The sequence below is a fragment of the Chinchilla lanigera genome, unplaced genomic scaffold (assembly GCF_000276665.1).
Source record: "Chinchilla lanigera isolate Chin_1 unplaced genomic scaffold, ChiLan1.0 scaffold00001, whole genome shotgun sequence".
Lineage (NCBI taxonomy): Eukaryota > Metazoa > Chordata > Mammalia > Rodentia > Chinchillidae > Chinchilla > Chinchilla lanigera.
Genome location: NW_004955402.1, coordinates 62878802 through 62902343, shown reverse-complemented (window position 1 = coordinate 62902343; position 23542 = coordinate 62878802). Strand labels below are relative to the sequence as shown.

The window sequence follows — 23542 nt, the reverse complement described above, 5'->3', positions numbered from 1 at the left end:
ATATGAGCTCAATGGGCCTAACTCCAAGGAAACGAGCAGAAACACAGCACAAGCCTCTCCAGGACTGGCCGGACCCTGGAGAGAAGGGACAGATGGAGACCACAGGTCCATGAAGAGAAGGAACAGACAGAGTGGCAAGTCCAGGCCACTGGTGGCAACTTCTGGTATGAAAAATCACCTCTAGCCTCAACCTTTCTTGGTTTTATAGGCTGTAAAAAAGTATAGGAAGAGCTTGACTAAGAATAACACAAGCCTTAACTCTTGGTAAAACAATGTTAAATATATTAAAATATAGTACAACTACTTTTACTAATTAAAAATTATCTCAAAAATTAGAAACAGCTGCAAGCCATGGTAATAAATGTCTCTAATTGACACCAGCTTAATTTCCTCTTAGCAAAACATGAAATATTTATATTTTGTTTTTACAACCAGCTGCACAGTTCCATAGAGAAATATTAACAGATTTATTATTTTGGAATAAGGCAACAATATGAATAATGCATGTAAATTTCCTCCCCAATATTTCAGTTTTCTGAACATACTGTTGTTACACTGCAAATGAGTAAGTGCCTGAAGTGTATATCCAAAAAGATGTAAAACTATTTTAATGAACACAGACTATTGTTTTTAATCGGCTTCTAACCCAATGAGACTCAAGGACTCCATAAAGCACGCCCTTTTGAAGCTGCTGATCATAATCAGCTTTGTCGGTTGGGCACAAAGACCACACCAGCACTGCACAGGGTCTCGGTTCAGCTTCATTCTGAAGGCTGATTTTAACTGTGTGTCCACGGGTCTGAGCCTGCTAAGGAGCAACAAAATACACTGAGGAAAGTACATTAATCCTCATCCACATTTTCACTGAGAAACTAACCGGGCAGAGCAGGCTCCCCGTATCATGGAGTATGAAAATGAAGCAGGGCCTGCATGTGGCACCAACTACAGGGACTGTGGGGCCCAAAACACATAGGTGTATTGCAGTTACCTAAACACAGGGCGAGGTTATGCTTAGGTAGAAAGGTGCAAGACAAAGTTGCTGCCAAGATGGCAAGCTAGCTGGGCATTTCCAGGGATCCCGTATTTGCATACTAGAAGCACCTGGATCCAAAGCCACAGCTCTTGCATGGCTTTGTGGTATCTGGCAGCTGGCCCCTTGACATTCCACCACAGCAGAACAAATGGGAGTGACCATCCTAGCAGAGTGGGAGAAGACAGACCTGTATAGGACAATTTCCTCATGCTACCAACTACTCAAAAAGGTAAGAGCTGCTGCTTTATGTATCAGAAAAAAACCCAGTATCTCTCACTAAAAATGGACAATTATTAAAAACACATTTATTGGGTTTAGCAGCTCCTTCCTTTAAGCTCAAAAGGTCCTTTCAGGGAATGTCGTGGAGTTTTTTTTTTTTTTAAATTTTAAAGAGAAAAAACACTAAAAACAATGATAAAATTTTCAAACCAAGATAGGAGAATAACAATGGTTAATACATTGCTTATGTTATCTTCCAAGTAGCCGCTCAGATTACAAGATATAGCTATGAAAAACTGATCAAAGAATATAAGCACAAATCTGTTTTTCAATGAACTAATAGAAATTAGTAATATAGTTACCTTAACTATCATGTGTGTGTATCTATATCTATATATTTATTTACCTTTCCTTTTCCCTCCCTTCTTTTCTCTGTTCCATCCATTTCTTTCCTTTTGAGCAGTATCTTCCCCTTTCACAATATCTATTGTATATTTTGACTCATTTCTTCTTCTAGCTTCTTACACTAAGGAGACAATATGATGTTTACATATGCAAGACTGATTTATTTTACTAAGGAGTACGTTCTAAAGTTGCATCCATTTACCTATACAAGTTTACCCATCTTTATAGTTGAGTATTGTATAAAAATACCACATCTTCTTTATCCATTCCTTGGCTGATGGACATTTACATTGTTTCCAAGATTTAGCTACACAAATTGTGCTGCTATAAACAGAAATGCATATGTATCACTGCGGTATGATGTTTTCAATTCTTCTGGGAAAATACCTAGAAGGGGAACAGCTGGGTGAAATGGGACCGCTAATCCTAGTTTTGTGAGGAATCTTCACACTGATTTCCATAGTGGCTGCACCAGTCTGCAGTCCCACCAACAATGGAGAAGGGTTCCTTTTTCCCCACAGCCCCTCCAGCATTTGTTATTGGTTGACTTCTTGATGACAGACATTCTTTCTGGACTGAGATGGAATCTCTGTTGTTTTAATTTGCATCTCTCAGATGACCAATGATGTTGAATATTTTTCCATATATTTATTTGCTGTCTGTATTTCTTCATCTGAGAAGTGTGTATTCATCTCTCAGGCCCATTCCTGGATTGGGTGGTCACAGAGTTTTCGTTGGGCATATCAAATGCTCCCTTAGATCCTGAGGTCCTGACTTGTTCATAGAGACAGTGTCAGAGAAGGCTCTCTTACCTTTTAAAGAGAGTTATGTTCATCGGCTATAAAAATGCTAACAAGTGAATCTCTGCAAAGAGAAAAGTAGGAGCATTGTATATAGTGAAGAAATACACTCCCAAAATTTGATCTACTGGCAAAACACGAATAGGTGTAGTACTACAAGCACACTGAGGGACACACACTCTACAGTCACAACATGTGTTTCCCCCCAAAACTATTATTTGTATTTCAAGATAATATTTACTATGACTGCTTTTGAAAAGCCTGGAAGTTCACACGCAGGTGGGTATCACAGGGCTACTTACTTACAGCCCAGCAGCATTTCTGATCCTCCTCATGTAAGGCTATGTCCAGGCCATTCTCTTCTAGTGCCCGTTGCCCACAGACTGTGGCCACAGACTCTGCTCTAAGAGTGAACATTACACACCAGCAACATACCTGACAAACCCAGATGGAGTTCTCACACGGGGTATGTGCATCCTCCTGCCTTACCCCTTTCTAGGGCTGCTGCTGCTGCTGTGTGCAACCGGGACATTCTCCAGTGACATTATGGATGGGTCTGTTCTCTTAGCAGTGTCTCTGGAGGTCTGCTGGGTCTGGCTGGTCTCCTGAGCTGTTCTTATCCTCCACATATGTTCTACTTCACTGTTCTTGCCATTGCTGAAGAGGACACTTATGGCTCTAGCTAATATTGTCACACTATCTCTTCCTCCATGACATCAGTTTTGGAGTTCTGGAGTACAGTGCATGTCACTGTCCTGACATACTGACCTCGTGTTACTATGAAAGGGGCTTCTTCACCTCTGGTGACGCTCTTTGTTGGAACACCTTTTTTCGCTGCTTCCAGGGTAACCACACCATTGTTCCTACATGCAGTTTATGTGACACGAGGTATTTTATCACATTACTTTTAGACCGTATCTGAATGAAAGGATGTTTTCTGCACAGCTGGATCACATCTGCCCTTTCCACAGTGTCTGCCTTTTGGCTGGATGACTTGATACCTTCACTGGCAGAGGAGTCTCTGAAACCTTGGGACTATACCTACTATTTCACTGTGTTTACATATTTCATGTGTTTTTTTCCTTCCTGTTCTCCCTTTGTTACTTTCTTGTGTTAAACTATTTTCTAATGTAACATTTTAATTTTTTTCACTATGTGTTTTTTGAGTTGTTTCTTTAGTGGTTGGCCTAGGAATCTAGGGCTTATAATAGACATTTTACATCCTTAAAGCCCACGTCAGATTTATGCTAGTTTGATTCCCTGGTTTGAAAATATAAACTAAAAACCACTGTTGTAACTGTGACTTTATGTAATTTTTTGTCTTTTAAAGAAGTGAAGGGAGGCAAGTCTAAACTTACAATGCCTGTGACAATACGTTCAGGGCTACCATTTCTGGCTCTCTCACCTCCTGTGGGTTCTTTACTGTCTGTTGTCATTTCCATACTTCAGGATGGCTTTGTTCCTTCCCACCTCCTCTGTGCTGTTGCTGGCAAATGTCATACTTCTAGATGTTATGGGCCCAGCAGCATGGCTCTGTGCATATCATTTTATACTACAAATCAGTCAAGAACAGAAAGGTGTAGTATGTGAGCACTGTCTTACACAATTTCACAACCCTACACAACCCTACACATTGCTGTCTGCTTGTCCATGGATTCAGATGTCGCCTATGTCAGTGTTCCTGGGAAGGGGGTCTGCCAGCAGTGGCTTCTCAAGTTTTATTTACTGGGCAGTCTTGCTTCAGTGCTGAAAGGCAGTTTTACTGGATGCAGAAGGCTTGGTCTCTCCTTGAGCGCTTGGATCTGCCATCTGGCTGCCTTCCGGCACCTGCTTCTGATGAGAAGGCAGCCTCTGCCAGTACTGGCTTTCTCCAGTAAATGGCTCAGTTTTCTCTTGCTGCCTTTCAGATTTTCTTCTCATCTTTGGCTTTCCACATTTTTACTGTGATGTGTGTAGGTGTGGGTTTCAGTGCTTATCCTGTTCGAAGTGTGTTGAGCTTCTGGGATATATAAACCAATGTTTTCCATCAAATTTGGGAAGTTCTTAACCATTATTTCTTAGAATATTTGCTTTCTCTCTCCTAAAGAGTATCTTACCTAGGGTTACTACCCACGGCCAAAACCAACTTTAATTTTCTTTGGAGCATTATTTAGGGTGGTCTGTCTACACATGAGAGCTAGGACTGATGTAAACCCATCTGAACAGGAGAATGCTGGAACTGAATGCCAGGAAACAGAACTTGGGTCAGGACAGTCAGCCTTTAAAAAGAGGTGTTGCTTCCTTATTTGTTTAACACTTCATCAAGGGGACAGGTGGCACTGCCCAGGCAAGCATTCTCCAAAGAACAAGCTCTGGTGCCACTGCTGTCAAGAGTGAGCAAGTGCCCTCACCTGACCTTTTCCTGCCTAAAAGTTACCAGGCACAAGCAATGCTGTGCTATGCTTTGGTAGTTAATTAAATATTGTCCTTTTCATTTGTCCTCTAACTGTAGGAACAATGTAGGAAGAGTCTGTGCTATACTTTAAAGCTGTTTGCTGTCAGACATGATTTAACTGCTAACTCAACTAAAAGAAAACCTCTTGCTGAAGATCAGTTGAACGTGAAAACTCCTGTGGCGATACCAATTCTCTTTATCATTCATGTGGTTCTGACAACGATGTGTTTAAAGTATTCTAAGGGACTCTTGTTTGGATAAATGCTTTTCAAGTATGTATTGACTTCTTATTTTAAGGAATGAAAGTGCCAGCAAATATATGTACAGGAGGCGTTTGCTATTGTCCGTCTGATAGAAGAATGAATCACTTCTTGGTAGACAAGTAAAAAACACAACCTTTTTCCTTCTGTTAGAAATCCTTTTAAGTTTGGTATTAAGATTTTGTAAAACAGCTTGGCCACATAGAATTGGCAGGGTGTGCTGCCAACCAGAACACCATATGAGAAACCAAACCTGCATCTCAGCATGGAAGGTGTGGTTGTACACAGAGAGAATTATGAAACTTGTCTGTTCCACATACAAAAACAAAAACAAGAAACCCCAACAAAACATATTTTTGCTTGATTTCAAATGAAAACATCATTTGAAAATTTTCAAAAAATCTATGTGTTACTTCTATCCCCTAATAGAAGTGGGAACAGAAATATAATTGGGAATCTAAATCTAAACGGGAACAGAATATAACTGGAAATCCATGTTCCCCAACTTGTCTGGCAGAGGAAGAAGATGCTCAAGCAAAGAGTCTGCAGCTGACAGGAGACTCACTTGCAACCCCAAGTACATGCCACCTTTCACAGAGGTCCTACTGTTGCGTGAGCTGTTTCTATTGAATACTAAAGCTTTCTCGCAGCTGCACACATGTGAAGATACAGGAGGTGGGCAGTTTGTGAGGCTGGTGGACTCAAGGTTCTTGTAGAAACTGCCATGGATGCTGGGGGTCTCAAGGCATGGAAGGAGATTAAGGTGGGTGACAAGCATACTGACTTCTACATAAAACAAAGCCACAGTTGGTCCAGTCTGCAATACACTTTGTTCACCTGGTCTCCATTCCTAAAATCATCAGTGTCAAATCAGTAAAACAGCAATTATAGTAATAACCCTTGATCTGGCCTGAGGAGCCAGTGAATGGACAGGCATGGCCTCTGGAATAACGGCCTGAGAAATCCACTCCAGTTCTATCTAAGCCTCTGCTTCCCATGTCAGGTAATTTTTTGCTTACAACATACGCAACAACCAGGTACAACTTCTGTGTGAAGAGTTGGACCTGCGCTCTCATTGCAAATGAAACATAAAGCAGCTGGGCAATTTGCCTAGGACCCAAGTAGCAGGTGGTAAAGCTGGAACCAGAATGTGGTTGACCTGTTACTCCCTCTAGACTCTTCACAGCTGTCCTCTTTCAGTTGGGAAAGCAGCATCTCAATATACCAAAACCAAAGTTCCTTTTGAATGCTGTCCTGCTTATTTTTCTGTGATTTTCGGTTCTGGCAGCAGCAGGTAATTTACAAAACCAGAGACAGAGGAGGGATATGAACCCTTGTCCTGGACTCCTGAGGGCTCTTTGCAGCTCTCAGTCGCCACTGGTCAAACCCACATCCACTGTCCCTCACTGATCTTAGTGGAAAATATTTTTGAGTTTTTTCTTTTTCTTTGTAAACTGATTGAGAAAACAATAGCAGGTTAAAAAACTCACACCTAGGACTTGCTCAAATCACTTCAGTATACACCACATCGTAGCAGTGCACAGACCACTGAAACACTCAGCTCCCTTTACTTTAAAGGTTTTCGAGGGGGTACAAAAGGCTCACCTCTGCACAGAAGGGGAAAGCAGAGCTGAGGAAAATACTGTGTCACTTTGTATGAGATGACCCTACACAGCAGTTAAAGTCTCCCCTGATGCAAATTAGCAGCATGGCAACATTCCAAACGGGTGAACACAGAACGGCTGCTGAACAGAAATTTCAATTCTCTGCTAAAACCCCAGAGCTGCAAATCAGCTCATTTTGAGTCATCCGTAGAAATGGAACAATGACCACTGGGCGTATCGCCCTTTCCTGCTATAATTTCAGCACAAATTTTGTTGTGAAATTGGGCTGTCTAAACCAGCCGTACTCTTTCTGAACTGTTGTTTATCACCTGGAAAACTGCCTAAAAATCAGGCCAGACAAGGAGTAAACTGATTATACAGATAAAGAAAAAGTTACACAGGAAGCATAACAACCACGGTGCTAAATGGTGCACTGTACTTTGTGGTGGGCACTGTCCTGTGCTTCCTTTCAAATTTTGTGCACTTGCTGATGCTGCTCTCATCCCAGTACCTCAGGACAACCTGGAACACCAGGAAGGTAAATGGTCTACCTCATGCAGTGGGTGAGAGAAGGTGCTCAACACTAACTTCTAAACCAGACACTTGGGACACACACTTGGTTGTGCTTATTAACTGAGGTCCAGCCAGATGGTGCTGAGATGAATGCTTCCTCAGATGAGATGGTGGGTTTTAAAAGGATACAGAGAACAGACTGAGGTAGTGTGGTCAGCCACACATTTTGATCAGCAGGACCCAAACACTTCACAATGCCAAGGATAAGATAAAGATTCCAAGACCCCATGAGAAAGGACAGGCCCTGAAAACAGCACTAGATGCCAGATGACAAGGGACTGAGTAAAAAGGCTCCCTCCTGTGAGCTCCACACCCTGCTCACAAGTCAAACACAAACCAGGACCAAGATATCTTCTGACATGGTCTTCTGCTTCCCAGACATACTTTCCCAGTGTTATGGCTTATATCTGTATGCCCCCCTCAAAGCCTCATGCACTCATAGATGGGGTTTTTTTGGAGGTGGCTGGATCTAGGCTGTGTGGTAACTAAATAGTTTTGGAGATGCCTGAGGATATCACAAGAATCAGCAGGACCTCAAAAAGTGCACTTTTGAAACCCAATGGTGAAAGACTTTGCTTTGAGAAGAGAGCCGCTGAATACCATGTTCTGGAATGGTGACAGTCTAGGGAATTTGTTCCTTCGGGCTGGGTTCACAGTGCTCAGCAACACAGTCACTCAACCCCTACAGTCAAGAGAGAAGGAAGCTTGGCTACTGCTCCAGCTGGCAGCAGTCCTCAGTGTCATCCACATGGTGCTGGCTCTAGGCACATGCAGAATGTGAGAGCTGTGGAGCCAGAAAGGCTTCCACCCAAATTTCAGAAGAAGGTCTGACAGGCCAGGCAGTGAGGCTCTAAGCATGAAGTGTGTAAAGCCATGAGTATGAAGTCAAAGGTGTGCTGGAGACCCCAGAATGTTGGGGAAGTCAGGAATTGCCTTGTCTGAGGAAAGTTGCAAGGAGTAAGCAGAGTTGGCCCAAAACAGAAGCTATGGGAGCTATAATCTCCAATAGTGCTGTAGGAATGGAGCCACCTAAGCTATTTGGAGTTCACATCATGTCACAGATTGCTCCAAATGCTGGACATGGAAGTATGGGACTTAATGTTTGCCCTGTTACCTTGCTTTGGTCCTGTTCCTCTCTATTCCCTTAACTGGAATGGCAATGTTCATCTTGTGCCATTGTATGTTGGAAGTGTTTAACTTTCTTTTCATTTGTACAAGGGCTCACAGCTAAGAGTTTGCCTTAACTCTCAGAGGAGACTTTGAACTCGGACTTTCTAGCAATGCTGAAACTGTTAGGACTTTTTCAACTCTTAAAGATGGACTAAATCCTTTTTGCATAAAGGGATGTGCACTGACACTTCTGGAAGCCAAGGGTGGAATATTATGATTTGTAAGTAGATGTCCCCCAAAGCTTCATGTGTTCACAGCTAGCTGGATCTAGGTGTGTGATTAAGGGTGTGTGGTACTCAATTAGTCCTCTGATTGGTTTAGCACAGTTCTAGGTGTGGATAATGAAAGGCCCACCCTGGGTGTGGGTGGCACCACCCAAAAGGCTGGTAGCTTGGATGAGATAAAAGGGAAAGGGAGCCTTGTTGCCTTCTGCCTACCTGCCATGGACTATTTGTCTTCTGTGATGGCTCTCTGCCATGCTGCCTCTCTTGGAGCCATGTGACAATGGATTAAAACCTCTATAAACTGTGAGCTGAAATAACTTTTCTTCCTTTAACTCTGGGTGTTGGGTATTTTGTCCTAGCAACAAGAAAGTAAGACACTTAAGGGCTCCTGGAAGATGAACCCCAGGAAAAAGAAGGAAATAGAGAACATACCAGAAAAACAAGAAAGGCTATTTCCAGGGCAGAGACAGTGTAAGACTCATGAAGGAAGGGACTTCTCTTCCTTAGGGACACAAGGAAAGAAAAACTGCTGGACAGATGAAAAGATGAGACAATTACCAAATCCAGGCAAGACAAAAAGAAGCGTAAAAAAGGAAGTATAAACATGGTGACCTATTAAATTAACTAAAGGAATTTACTTTTGTAATGAACACTATGTAATTCCACAACCCATACTTGGGTCGGATTACACTAGCAGGAGTAAAGCAGCTTCCACACTAAGAGTAAAGCAGCTAGGGTAATAGTTTTAGGGTGTGTGCCTGGCACTCTGGAATCACGACATGGTTATCCTCAGGGGCCAACCCAGGTAGTGTGGTAGTTTTCATTCTAAGCCTTTTAGCGCTTTTGGGTTTTGTATCAGATTAATATTAATTTGATAAACAAAATTTCAAAAGAAAATAGACTTACTTTGTAATATATCCCCTTCCACCATCTGATAGCAGCAGATAGAAATCAACAGAGTAAAACAGAAAGTCCATGAAACAGACTCAGACAAAGGACCTTCACTCAGGTTTCTCCCCACCTCTACTGCCTGTGACAAGGACACACCTGACACATCATTATCCATAACAAAGTACAGACCATGGTAATAACACACTGGACAGTGCCTGGCATCTCAGGGCCATTATACAGGCTGGGCCCTCCCTCCCTCACCTGGTACTGCGGATGCCTGCAGCACTCTTCTCACTGGATGAGGATGACCCAAGAGGTTGCTCCCTGTGGGCCCCTGGTGCCTTGGGCTTTCTGGGCCGAGGTGCCCTTTCCTGATCATCATCCTGTTCTTCTGGCTTCTTCTTCTCGCTGTCGCTGTCATCGCTGCCTTCTCCAAGGATGTCATCAACCTGACAAATGGCCAACAGTCAGTGGGTTTCCAGCTTTGTGAAGGATCTGTGTGACCCAGCCCTCCCCCGAGGAGGGACAGCAGCAGCTTCCCACTGTCCCCACCCAAAGGGGCCGTCAGTGCCACTCTATGGGCCAGATGTTTAGTTCTGCTTCCTACTAGAATGCTGGGATCTGAAAGGAAGCTAGGCCTTACATGAAAGCAGATGACTGCACGTACCAAGACTTAGTGCAGCACACCTGCAGTCGCACAGTCCCTGGGGAATAAGGATGGCAGCTTCCTGGTCATAGGTTTACATTCCTTCAGTGCACTGTACTGATGGATTTCATGTAACAGAGTGTTTATTTAAAATCCTCTGGATCAACGAGATCCATGACCATGAGAACATGCTTTCCTAGAACAGCAAGGGTCCTCAATCCTAGAGTCTGGGGTGTAGCTGTATTGCAGGCATGACCCTCCTGCCTGTCGGATCACTTGCTTTCTCTCCAATTTACCTCACATTTGGCATGTGCCAAAGTGATGGAGAGCAGGGCAGGCCCTAATACAGGGCACAGAAGAGTAAGCAGGAGGACAAGGAAATAGAATGTACAACAGATGAGAGAGAATAGGCAGCCAGCGGGCTGGTAATTTCAGAGAACCATACTCGGGTCTGACACTGCCAGAGGGCCTCCCAGAGCGCCAGCATCCAGGAAACAGGTGCATCATGACTCAGGTATGCAGGTGGAAGAGGCTCCTATGCACAGAATGTGGGTAGAACCAAGGCCTAACCTTGGTACTCTGGCCCCAGCCACTCAAGCTTTCACCTCCTTTCTTGCACTGCACAGAAATGGTGTGGTGTAGAAGGTGCAGAAAATAGAATGCACATGGCAGAGAGGATGAATCCAGCTATCCACCAGTGGGGGAAGGTTTATTTTATTTGCTGGTCTGATCACATAGCTAGAGGGTCCTGTTCATTAGACAGCTGGCTCCCATGGGGGGCACATCCCCTGGGGACTCACGTCTCAAGAGCCAAGCTTTGCTCCAAGCTCTCCCAGACCACAGGTAAGACAGCATAACCACGAGGGGCCCTGAGACAGGCAAGACAGTTATACAAGCAGTTTACTTTTATATCTCCAAGTATCTCCAACGAACCTTCTATGTGGCTAGCCGCTTGCAGCACACCCCAATCCAAAAATGGTATCAAACAACCTCACCAGCCCTTGTGCATAGCAGACAGTTGACCCAAGTGTATACTAATTTTCCCTCCTGCTGGAAGAGTCAGAGAAACACTTTGTACAGCCAAACCAAAACTGCAGATACATTCCAAATGTGACCCTGTCTCAGTTGTCCTTATGTCTGCTCCTTCTCTACATTTGACTCACATAAAAGTATCTGTTTAGGAATGACCCTATCTTTCTAAGGTTTTCACAAAAATAATTTAATCTTTTGGAAAAATAGTCACCTGTAATGAACTGTTAGCTTTATTTAAAAGTCACTAAGGACAGTTTCTTTAAACATCAAGGAAAAACTTAAAAAGTAAATAAACAAAGTAAACAAAATTTAATTTATACCGAATGAAGTCCTGAAATCTCTACCAAAAGGCAAATACTCATCAATGAAATGCTACTGTATCTTTTTTTTAATTTAAAGAAAAAAAAACCAATAACGATACAAAATTTCAAAACGAGATGATAGGAAATTAACAATGGTTATTATATTGCATATTGTTATCTTCAAAGTAGTTGCTCAGATTAGCAGATACAGGCATATCAAACTGATCAAACAATATAAGCACTAACGGTTCCTTTCAATAAATAGAAATCAGCAGTACAATTATCTCAACTATCTTTGTGTGTGTATATATTGTGTGTGCATATATATATATATATATATATTTTCCCTTCCTTCTTTTCTCCTTTCCCCTATCCACTTATTCTTTCCTTTTCAGCAGTTTCTCTCCCTTTCACAATATCTATTGTACATTTTGGATCTTATTTACTCTTTCGGTTTCTTACACTAGGGAGACAATACGTTTACACAGGCGGGTCTGATTTGCTTCACTTATGAGTATGGTTTCTAGCTGCATTCATTTGCCTATAAAAGCTGAGTAATAATCCATTGTATAAAAATATCACATTTTTAAAAGCCATTTCTTGGTTGATGGGCACTTGAGTTGCTTCCAAGATTCAGCTACAATAAACTGTGCTGCTGTAAACATGGGTGCACATATATCACTGAGGTATGATGTTTTCAATTCTTCTGGGAAAATATCTAGAAGGAGAATAGCTGGGTCAAATGGACCTCTAATCCTAGTTTCTTGAGGAATCTCCACACTGATTTCTAGTGGTTGCACTAGGCTACACTCTCACCAATGGTGGAGAAGGGTTCATTGTTCCCCACAGCCCAGCTAGCATGAAATGCTACTGTATCTTGTCAACACATGAAACACAGTGTCTCCATCAACCAAGCTGTAAGACGCAGGATCATGGAGAATTAACTTCACCACGGCTTCTGACTTGGGTAAGTGAGGTAAGATGGCTTAGAGAAAGAGTGGGGAAGGAAGACGTGGAAAGACACAACTTAGATGTAATAAAGTGAATGTTTAAAAAACAAAAGCAGAAGAGCTGAAAGGAGGCAGCGGTGCTCATTCAGCCACCCAGGCTTCATTTTAGCCTGCAGCTCAGCTGTTTCCTTTCCCTACCTTCCCGTTACCGTATTACAGAGGCACTCTGACAGACTTGGAGTCAGTCTCACTCTGGCCTTGTAGGCTGGGATCAACAATGGGTGAATGTGAGAAACACATGAATTAGCTGCTCTACATCAACTGTCAGAGGTGACAGGACATAGGACCTTCTTTAGAAAGCTACCACTCACATGAAGTTTAAGGAACGAATGTCTCCTAACTATGACATCCTATCACCTAAAAGTATTTGGAATCAATATAAATGAATTTCTCACCTTGGCCAAAGAACACTCATTGTCATCATTTTGATACTACAACTAAAAGCATTTATGGATGCATTAGAATTAACTTTCTCTAGAAAGTTTCCCAGTGACCCTGAAAAGAACAGAAAGAGAGCTACATAGAACCCTGTGGTCTCCAATTTACCTATCTTTAAACTGTGACATTGTGGGCACATGTTAACTCTGTGAACCAGGCTGTCCTTCTTGCTTCCTGAGGCTGCCCTGTTCCACTCTTATATAACAGTTTGACTCTGCTGTACCAAGCAATTCCTGAAACATGGGGCACGCCACTCACATTTCCCTTGCAGGTTAAGCTACAACTACCACTACCTCTTGTAAAACCCTGCAGCACAGTTTCATGACTGCTTAAACTGTGGGTCTCCCAGGTTGCAATTCCAGGAGGTCCCAAATATACTGTGTGTACTATTGCTTTGTCTTTTACTAGGTTGATTTTTATCTTGGCCAACAAGATTCTGTGCACTTTACACATAGAACACTGTCTGAACTGCTTGGGTGCAATTACTTGTGCGGACACCACCTGTGGTGGGCTCTTGCAGGAGTACCAGGAGCCATGATGGGTGCAGGAGCCTGTAAGTCTTCAAGGATGGCGTGAGGGATAGGCTAGATGTCTGTCACTCCTGTGATGGGTCCTGTCTTGGCCAACTGGAAGGGACTTTCTCATGGATTTCAGATGCCATGGAAGGAACAGCATTGATCCCTCAATGCCCTGGGACTACAGCAAAGTCTCTGAACTGAGGCCCTGGTCCCACAGCTGTAGGACTGCCACGGACTGCATGCAGCCTGAGAACCAGCACAGCCCCAGCCCCAGCCCCAGCCCCAGTCCCTGTGCCCAACCCGAGAAGCAGACAGACAAGAAATCACGGTTGTTCTACGTTGGTACATTTGCACTAACTTGTTCTGCAGCATACAGAAATAATACAGTGGCTAATATATATTTTGAAATGGAATCATAACAACTGAGAAGATATTTTTGTGAAAAGAAAGCACTTCAAAGCCAAAGAGGAACTTTAGTGACAAGTGAAGAAAACCTCAAGCTCGGAAAACAAACTTGAGGCAATCGGGAACTGCTCAGCAGGATTGAAACCTTCATGCAGATGCTGGGTGTAAGTAGTACACATGTTCCAAAAACGACTTACGCAAATGAAATGCTCTATAGCTCACCAAGAAGTTCTCTAGAGGGAGGAGGTGACAAATCTTTTATGAAACAAAAGATAATTATAATTTTTTTTACATACAGATTGGCATATGTAATACAAGTTTAATTCCCTAAAACTTCAGTAATCAAACTTCCAAGAAACATTCAAAGAGAGACCTCAGAGATATAAACATTCCTGCTAAACATTTATCACTTTAATTAAACAAAAATCCAAACTAAGTCTAAACACCTGATCTAAGAAGGATGAAGAACACTGTCATTTTTAGTCTCAGTTATTTTTTAAAAAATTTTTTGAGACATGGTCTTGCTATGTAGTTCAGGCTGGACTTGAACTCAGTATGTAGCTCACAATGGCCTTGAACTCACTGCAAACCTCTTGCCACAGTCTCCTGAGTGCTAGAAGAACAGGTGTGCGCCACCATGACCTGCTAGGCTCAGTTCTTAAAAGTGGATCAACAACTTCTATTGATAGATAATACAATTTATAAAATCATTCATAAAGGATTTTTGGTTAACCAGGGTAATTTGTAAGATCAAATCGTAATTGTGATTAAAAACCGCAAACTGACACAGAGAAACAGAATTACTACTGTTTAGTAAGAGAGAGTTCCCAAATATCACTGATATATATGTGTATGTTTTGAACATAATCTTCAGGTTTATAAACAGTATATGGTCACAGATAGGGGTTTAGCCCTTTAATTTCCTGGACAGATTCTAATCTATCATTGTCATCATAAAGTATTTGGAGAAGAAGGCCTGATGTGTTAGTTACTGGACAAACGATGAATTCAGTAAAATAAGCACTCTTAAAATTTTAACTTAAGAGTGTTACATAGGTATTAGGAAAGAAATAATTCTTATTAGGAACAGCTGGTTCCCATTCAGTTTTTAATTCTCACCTAACTAGCACCCATCACACCTTCCCAAGTTCCTGACTAAAGGGAAAAAAGACTGCAGAAAGAAACAGAAATGGATGAGGAAGGAGGCAGCTTGCATGGGAGGCACTCAGGGCCGGACAGTCCTAGGAAAGCATGCTGGCTCCTGGCTCCAGGCTGCTACCTGCTCTCAGTGACTCCTCGTCCTTTCTTACAGGATGGGGAAGTATGTGTTTTTTCTTCTGCTGAGCAGCTGTTCAAATACACGGTGTGCAGAAACAGGCAAATGGGAGGGAAGTAAAACGAATGATGTTTGTGTCCCTATTTTGTTGTTATAATATTTAAATATTATTTTCAGGTATTATCATCTATCTCAGTTTTTTTTTAAAGGTAATAAAGCCCATGACAGTAATGGTAGAGCTACTTGCTTCCTAAAACCAAAAAGTGAAATCATGTGAGATACAGAGCTCTCTGACACTGACTTCTCTCCTGAAGCATAACTTTGAGGAGCCTGCAATCTGCAGATGTCATTGGGTCTTCTAATGTCAACAGTGGGCAGTGAGCACTTGGTCCAAGACAATGTGAAACAGATAGGGCCAGAGGCAGAAGATCTGGGGCCAGTGCTGCTCAGTCCCAGGGCCGGGTCAGAATCCAAGATGCAAACACAAAGTGGTACAGCTTACCTGGCTAGTCAAAAAAAGGCTGAAGATAACACACCAAGAAAAGTTTGAAGCTGTCATGAAAACAAGCAGTTAAATGTTGGCAAATAATTAACTGTTCATAAAATCTGCATAAGATATACCAAATTGGAAACTGATGTGACCTAACTAATGCAGAAATGCATAGCCCTTCTCTCTATGCAGTCTACACACCGAAGAACAGAGGACTGTGTCACTCCACGTCACGACCACCTTTGTGCTTCTCACTTGGGACAAGAAGTTATTTTTTCCCCTGGGAATTCACAACACTCTCCAGTTTTTCCCTGGACAACACCAAGCAGGCAAGGCACCTGGTGAGATGTATACATGAACTCTTGTCTTGGGATCCTCCCTCCACCTGACACAGAGCTCTCACACAGTCCCTCCAGGTCCACAGAAATGCCCCTTTACACAGTTCCTCTCATCTCTCCAGAAAGAGTAATGGGAAGGACTCAGACCTGAGGGGAGTAATGTTACGCTATGTTTTCATTCCATTCCACAACTGGCTGAGCTAGTAAGTATGAAAGGAAGCCAAAAATCTCTGCTTCCACATTTTAGAACTTTTTCAGCCACTGCTTTCAATCTTCACACTTTTCCTCCTCCTTTGAGACTCCACCACACAAATCTTAGGCCCTGCAGATTGCCCAGAGCTCTGGCCATTATTCTTCCAATCTGTTTCCTTGTTGCTTGTCAGGCCAGGTAATTTCTGGTATTGTCTTACATTTATTGCATTATTCTTTGGTCACCTGTATCACTAAGACATCCATCCAGTAAATGTCAGTGATTTGCTATCTCGAGTATAATTTTTGTTTCTGGAATTAGTTCTTTTCTGTAGTTTCTACTTTTTAGTTGAGAACTTTTATCTTTTCTTTCACTTCGGAACTATTTGTCTTTCAGTAAATGTGGCTACCTGGCTTGCGCTAAGGCTTTATCTGGAAATTCCAACATCTAGCTATCTCAGAGGTGGCAGTGGTTGTGGCTTTTTTTCCCTTGAAATTCATCTCTTGTTCTTCCCTGGACAATCTAACTTCATGAGTTGCAGGCAACCAGCCCAGTGACTTAAGTTCTGCCTTGCCTTCTGTGGACAGTGCACTGAGATGCACTTCCAAGTGTCTGCAATGCTGCTGTCTCTGTCCCAAACATCCTCAGCACTCGGGCAATGGTTCTTGTCCCAGTTCAGTCCTCATAGCCGATGGTCCATGTCTGTGTTCTTGGGGTGAGCCAGGGGCTTGTGAGGGTTCACACCCAGCATTGAAGAACTCTTTTCTAGGTTTCTGTCACATTTGACACCCCTACCCAATAGCACATGCAGTTCTATGTGACTGGGGATGCCCCTGGTAAAGAGGCAGGCGATGGAGTTGATGGGTACCTCCCCTGATTCTCTGGATAGCAGGGCCTCTTTGGGCTCCTCAGGCCAAAGCTGAGGTGCCTGTTTCAGGCAACTGCACCACTATGGAACTGCAGCCCTATGCAGGGGGTGGCCTTAGGGGCAGAGCCAGAAAAAGAGGCAGGTGGGAGACAGAAAGAGGAGAGACAACAAAGGAGGGGAGGAGAGAGGGGAGAACAAAGAAGGGGAGGAGACGGGAGGGGGAGGGAGAGGAGATAATGCAAAGAAGAAAGAAAAAAACATCCCAAGCAGAAATGGGACTCCAACGAGGTCTGCAGCCCCTTCCAGAAGTCTTGGGCCCCACGGCTTTGTGGGCATCCAGAACACGGAGAGGCTGGGGGGTACAGGTGGACATGTCAGAGGACCCAGGTGCAACTGCTGCTGCTTGGGGAAGTGTGGGCTTTCCCAACTGTCATCTGCCACTGGGACCTTCCAGACTTCACTAACAGCTATTCCTACTAGGCCCAGATTTTTATGGCTATCTTGGAAAGTACCACTGCTTGCTTTTTCCTCCAGACTGAAGTATTTTCCTTTTATTTACCATTTTGTTGGGACCATCATCTCTTGGGCTCTGATTACTTAACTTCATTATTTGGGTCTATAAATAAATTTTATAGGGCTACAACTTAACTTCATTATTTGGGTCTATAAATAAATTTTATATATTATATTGTCATGTTTTAAAATACAGTATTGTCCATTTATACTCCAAGTGTAGAATTTCTTTTATTTTAGAGTCACAACCCACACTTCATCACAGAAACTTCTCATCCTCAAGGTTCGGCAAATGTGGACAGATCAGCAGTGCGCAGCCAGGAGATGTGCACGATTTCCAATGAACCACCTGCCAAAGAGGCAGATGAAAACAAGATGTAGCCAGGCGTGGTGGTTGATAATCACATTGGTAATCCCAGCTACTTAGCAGGCTGAGGCAGGAGGATTACAAGTGCAAGGCCATCCTGGACAACTTATGAGACACTGTGTCAAAATAAATGGCTGGGGATGGATGGAGCTCAGTGGTGGAGATCCCCTGGGTTTGATCTCTAGTACTCAGAAGGGGTTGAGGGAGGAAAGAAAAGCAGGTAAGACTGAGATGAGTATACATATGAATGTACACAACACAGACACATGAGTGACAGAGGCAGGACAGGGAGACATAATCTGGTGGCCTGGAGCTGTGAACCTATATTCCACTATGGCTCTATAATACATGTGCTTACTGTAGTGGGGACGAGGAAAGGGACAAAGAGGCAGCAGAAGAAATCCTGTTCCTTATCCTGCCCCTGCAGCCCCACCCTGAGGAGGCCGAGGCCAATCTGCACCTCCTAGCCTGGCCTCTCTCTGCTTTGCTTTCCTCTCATCCAATGTTTCTTACACAGGGTGAGACTTTCTTACTGTATTTGCGGCAGTCTCCTCACCTCCCCAACTGTGAAGCAAGACTCAATCCCTGCTTGCTAAATAGAGAAAGGAGAAGGTTCCCCTTCCTGGGAAGAGGAACACTGTAAGTTCCTTGTGCTTGCTTAAGCCAATGACTCTGATTATTAACATAATGGTTTAAGAGCTACAGAACATGATTATAAAAAATGACAGTATGAATACCAACCAAAATTACCTCCAGGATGGCACCAAATTTGTTCCCCCTTCTGTTCCCCAGATGGGTTCTCCATAGCTCCTGGAATAAATTTGCCTTGTCACAACACTTTGAAGCTGAAGGAGCTGTTCCTATTTAAAATATAATAATTACCAGAGACCCTTTGCTTTCAGGAGAAGGCATGTCTTGTGCAGCTTGTGTGGAACACGACACACAGCAGGGGTAGAAAAACAATTATGTGGAGAATTTCCTGGAATCGCCCCAGCCCCACACTGAGTGCAGCTGTGGAACGAAAGAGAGGAGACGAAGTGATGTGACAGGACCACAGTGACATCACCACCATGGGCACTTGGGGTGTACACAGAGCAGACACCAGCCCTGTGGGTTTTGTGGCCTTCTTAGAACATGGTAGTTAACATTCTAAATTAGCTAACACCAAATGGACCTTAAACTATCCAGGGTAGTAAAACATTAATTGATACAAATACAAACCACTAAGCTTTGTAGCTCTTATTGATTTTAAACAAATGTTCAAGTTCAAGAGAAACAAAACTGCCAAACTAACCATCAGGGTTGGAGTTTAGCTCGTAGGTACACTGCATGACTAGCATGAGGCCCTAGGAACGATCCCCAACACCTCAAAAAGTAAAAACAAGAACCATACTTAAAGCTGGGTGTGGTGGCACATACCTGTAATCCCAGCACTCAAGAGGCTGAGGCAGGAGGATCAAGTGTAAGGCCAGCATGAACTACTTACTGAGACCCTGTCTCAAAGGAACACCGAACCAAACTCATCTTTCTTACTATGGGAATAGATGCCATTTTGCTGAAATTTGAGGGGCTGATGACACGGGTGGGGGCATGAGGTTGAAATCCATGAGGGCAGCTTGACCAGCTACTGGCGCCACCTGTGCCTGTCCTCACCATCCCCTGGAAAATCTCCTCTGTGCACACAATGGACAAAAAATAAACCCAGGTGATCATCATTAGATCTGCTTATACTTTATAACTCGTTGAAAAAAGGAAGAGATTAAGACTCGCAGAACTTCTGAGCCTTCCAAGAATGTGGAGTGCTTCGTGCTGCCTGGTTCAGAGCACGGACAGCAAGGCTCAATAAAGGAACAGGCCAGAAGTGCTTTCCAAGCCATATTTTAACAACAACTCTGCAGCAGAACCAAGAGGGGCTGAGCCAGCATGGGGTGGCCATGGGACTGAAAATCACCCTGTGAATCCATTATTGCCCATGGACCAGCATCAAAGTCTGCCTGTGTTGCGCCTCTGCTGGGGTTGCAGGACAACTACAGGAGCACACAGTTACAAAGTGACCACCGTGTGTGCTCTAGGACCCCATTACTGGAACCTAGAATGCAGATGGTAGAAGGAGAACAATGAAGCCAGACAAGTGACCCAAGACTCTGGCTCCTGAAACTTCACCACACTTAAAATAGATGCTTCCAGCAGAGAAGCCACTGAAGAGGCAACTCTTGCAAAAGATTCAACAGAAAGAAAATCTACTGGTAAATTAATACAGAACGTATGTCCTGGCTTCTTAAATTGGTTGGAATAGAGGTATACCACAAACAGATGGAAAGGGCAAATAACCCCCATGCTTCTGAGGGCTGCTAGCTCTTCCAATTTAGCAGGTGCTCCTGTCCTGTTTCCATATAACTAGGACTATGCAGTGTTCATAGGCTTCACAAATGTCTGAATATAAGGAAAGCATTATTTGAAGCAATCTGAGATAATTAAATAACAGGAAGGGGCTCACAGGAGAGGTGGTGATACACTCAGCAGGACAAGCAGGCAAGGCAGCTCGCTTATACCTGTGAAGAGGTGTTCTCTTCCTATTCATAGCTCCTGGGATAGCTGCTCTGAGCCCAGCATCTGGGGCACATGTAACAAGGCACTGCCCTGTCTTGACACCTAGTAGGATATGCCTGTGTCCTCCAAACAGAACTCCTCTTTTGCTTTTTCTTCAAATACACAGTGTCTGTAAAGGATGGAGTGGCCACTGACTTAGAATCCAAGAGTCTGCAACAGCCTCTGTGTGAAACATGATGTAGCTCAGTGCGATGGGAATGCTGTTCCCGAGATGCCAGAAGAGCCAACAATGGTCAAGGATGAATCTTCCCTTGGTCTGGCTGCAAGGAAGCTACTGGGTACATGTGATCATCATGTCTCACTAAATTTTGAGGAACAGCAAAATCCCTTCTAGTGTGAGCTGCTTGCTTGCCTCCTGGGGAACCTTCTCTACCCTAACAGCCTTGGGGATGACCACCTAAGTCAACAACTGCACAAACATACACACACCAACAAACAAGCAAACAACCCTCCCACCTTGAACCCAGGAGTCAACGTAGCCAGGCTGAATTCTGAAGAAAAATTGAAAAGGACATTACAAAATGGAAAGACACCTCTTGTTCTTGGACTGAAGAACTAATGTGATGAAAATGGGCAGATTACCAAATGTGAGCTATAGATTTAATGCAATCCTGATTAAAATATCAACAATATTCTTCACAGAAGTAGAAAAAACAATCCTAAAATTCATATAGAACCAGAAGAGACCCAGAAGAGCCAAAGGAATCCTAAGGAAAAAAAGCATCACAACACCAGATTTTAAGTTATATTACAAAGCTATAGTAAAAAAAATGGTATGGTACTGGCATAAAAACAAGCAGATTGACAAAATAGAATGGAAGGTACATAAAAAGTAGCCTCTTTAACAAATGGTGCTGGGAAAACTGGTTATTTACATACAGAAGACTGAAACTAGATCTCTACTGCTCATCCTATACACTAAAATTAAGTCAAAGGATTTGAAGACCTACATATAAAAACAGAAATTGTAAAACTGCTAGAAGATAACCCAGGAGAAAAACATGAAGCCACAAGCACAGGCAGACTTCCTGAATAGACCCTCAATAGCACAGGAAATAAATAATATCAAGAATCAACAAATGAGATTACATCAAAATTTTTAAAAAGCTTCAGCACAGTAAAGGAAAAAAAATCAAAAGTAGAAAGACAAATGTATAAAATGGAAAAAAAATTTTTGCTAGCTCTTCTTCTGATAGAGGATTAATACCCAGACTATTTGAGAAAAAAACAAAAAACAAAACAAAAAAAACAAACCCAGAAAACAAATGACCTAAACAAAAATCAGGCAAAGGAACCAAAATAATTCTCAGAAGAACAAATAGCCAATAAATACATGAAACAAAATGTTCAGTATCTTTAGCCATTAGAGAAATGTGAATCAAAACAATTCCGAGATTCCACCCTACTCTGGTCAGAATGACTGTCAAGAACACAACCAATCAGTGGTGGTAAGGATGTAGGGAACACGGAACAGCACCATCCAGTGGTACCAGCTGCCCGGTGAGACAATGATGTATGTATGACCCTGCTGTGAAATATGTTAAACCTAACACATAGTCATGCATACTGAACCCAGGGCCAACATGCCTGAATACAGCTTCTGCAACATACCCATATTCTCCCTGAGGCACGTCACAGTCTCCTGTGCCAAGTGCACTAGACAACCCTGAGATCATTTTAAACAGCAAAATCAGCCAGAAACACAGAAAGGTTAGAAGTGTGGCAATGAGGCAACAGACCATGGAAAGCACACACGTTGACAATGTGAGCTAAGGAGGAAGTGTTGCCTTGCTGGCCTCAGCTGGGAACATGAGTGCTGGTGGCCCCAAATATTCACCATTCTGTGTATATATCTGTGAATATCCGAAAAAGTATGGTGGTTTTAGGATTATGAATACATTTTAATGAGTAGGCAGATTTTCAAATGCACAATGTAAATCATGAGACTATATTGTGATTATATAACCATATCTCAAAAATTATTTTGAATTATAATTTCACATAATGAAAGCAAACTTGTTTCTAGTCTAAGATGTTATGAAATTTTGAGGCTCAAGAATGAGAAGGGAGTAACTGTCACTCTGCTGTGCAGAAACACATCCATTTGCTCAAATCAAAATGCACTTTGAGGCAGGTATAGTGGACACGTCAAAACCCTAGCACTGAGGAAAGCTGAGGAAGGAGGATTCCAAGTTTGAGTTCTGCCTGGGAAACTTAGCAAGACTGTTTCAAAATAAAAAAAAGCAGAAAGGGCTAGGGTATAGCTCAATAGTAAAGTGCCCCTGGGTTCAATCAGGAGAACAAGGGCAGGAGTCAGAGAGTGGGCAAGGGTAGGGTGGAGAAAAAAGATGCATCTTGTCTTGAGTAATATACTCAGGTGGATTCAACCATGCAACATCCTGACAGTCCTCACCTGCTGACCCCCAAGCCCTGGGATGTCAGTTCTACTGACTGACAGGCTGCCAGGGTTGGTGTGCAATCTTATTTTAAATTATATTATTTTATCTGGGCATGGATAGTCTAAATTATTTCTCACTCTTGTAATGACTGAAAAGGTGATCCTGCCTACCATAATGAAATTCTGAATATAGGCACCCCACTTTTCCAATGTCCCAGGAGAAATGATACACAGCAATGCATGCCACATGCTCACACTGTTAGATGATCATGCCTTCTAAACATTTAACACTAGTCTCTTCTGAAGTGAGTCTTACAGGATGATGAATGGGTGCCTGGGTATAGAGGGAAATCCAAGGCAGTCTCACAGTGAGCCAGCAATCCCTGTCTGTAAGCATTTCACACCAGGCCCCAAAGTCACATCTGGTCTGTTCTCACTTCTTGAAGGGTTCCCCAGGCTTTGGATAGTTGACACCCAAAGACTAAGACTGAAGCAACCTAAAACTTGGGCCCCTGGGATCAAGCCTAA

The 23542-nt window shown here is 42.9% G+C and overlaps 1 protein-coding gene across 2 annotated transcripts in view; it reads right to left on the bottom strand.

Annotated features, from left to right (window-relative positions):
* Ctdp1 (CTD (carboxy-terminal domain, RNA polymerase II, polypeptide A) phosphatase, subunit 1) overlaps nt 1-23542 on the bottom strand; it is a gene marked incomplete in the record, with an annotated part of 96429 nt that overhangs the window by 11907 nt on the left and 60980 nt on the right. For both annotated transcript variants that reach the window (XM_013511639.1, XM_005373116.2), the window contains 1 exon segment: nt 9875-10062. In XM_013511639.1, the coding sequence (XP_013367093.1) occupies nt 9875-10062 (188 nt within the window).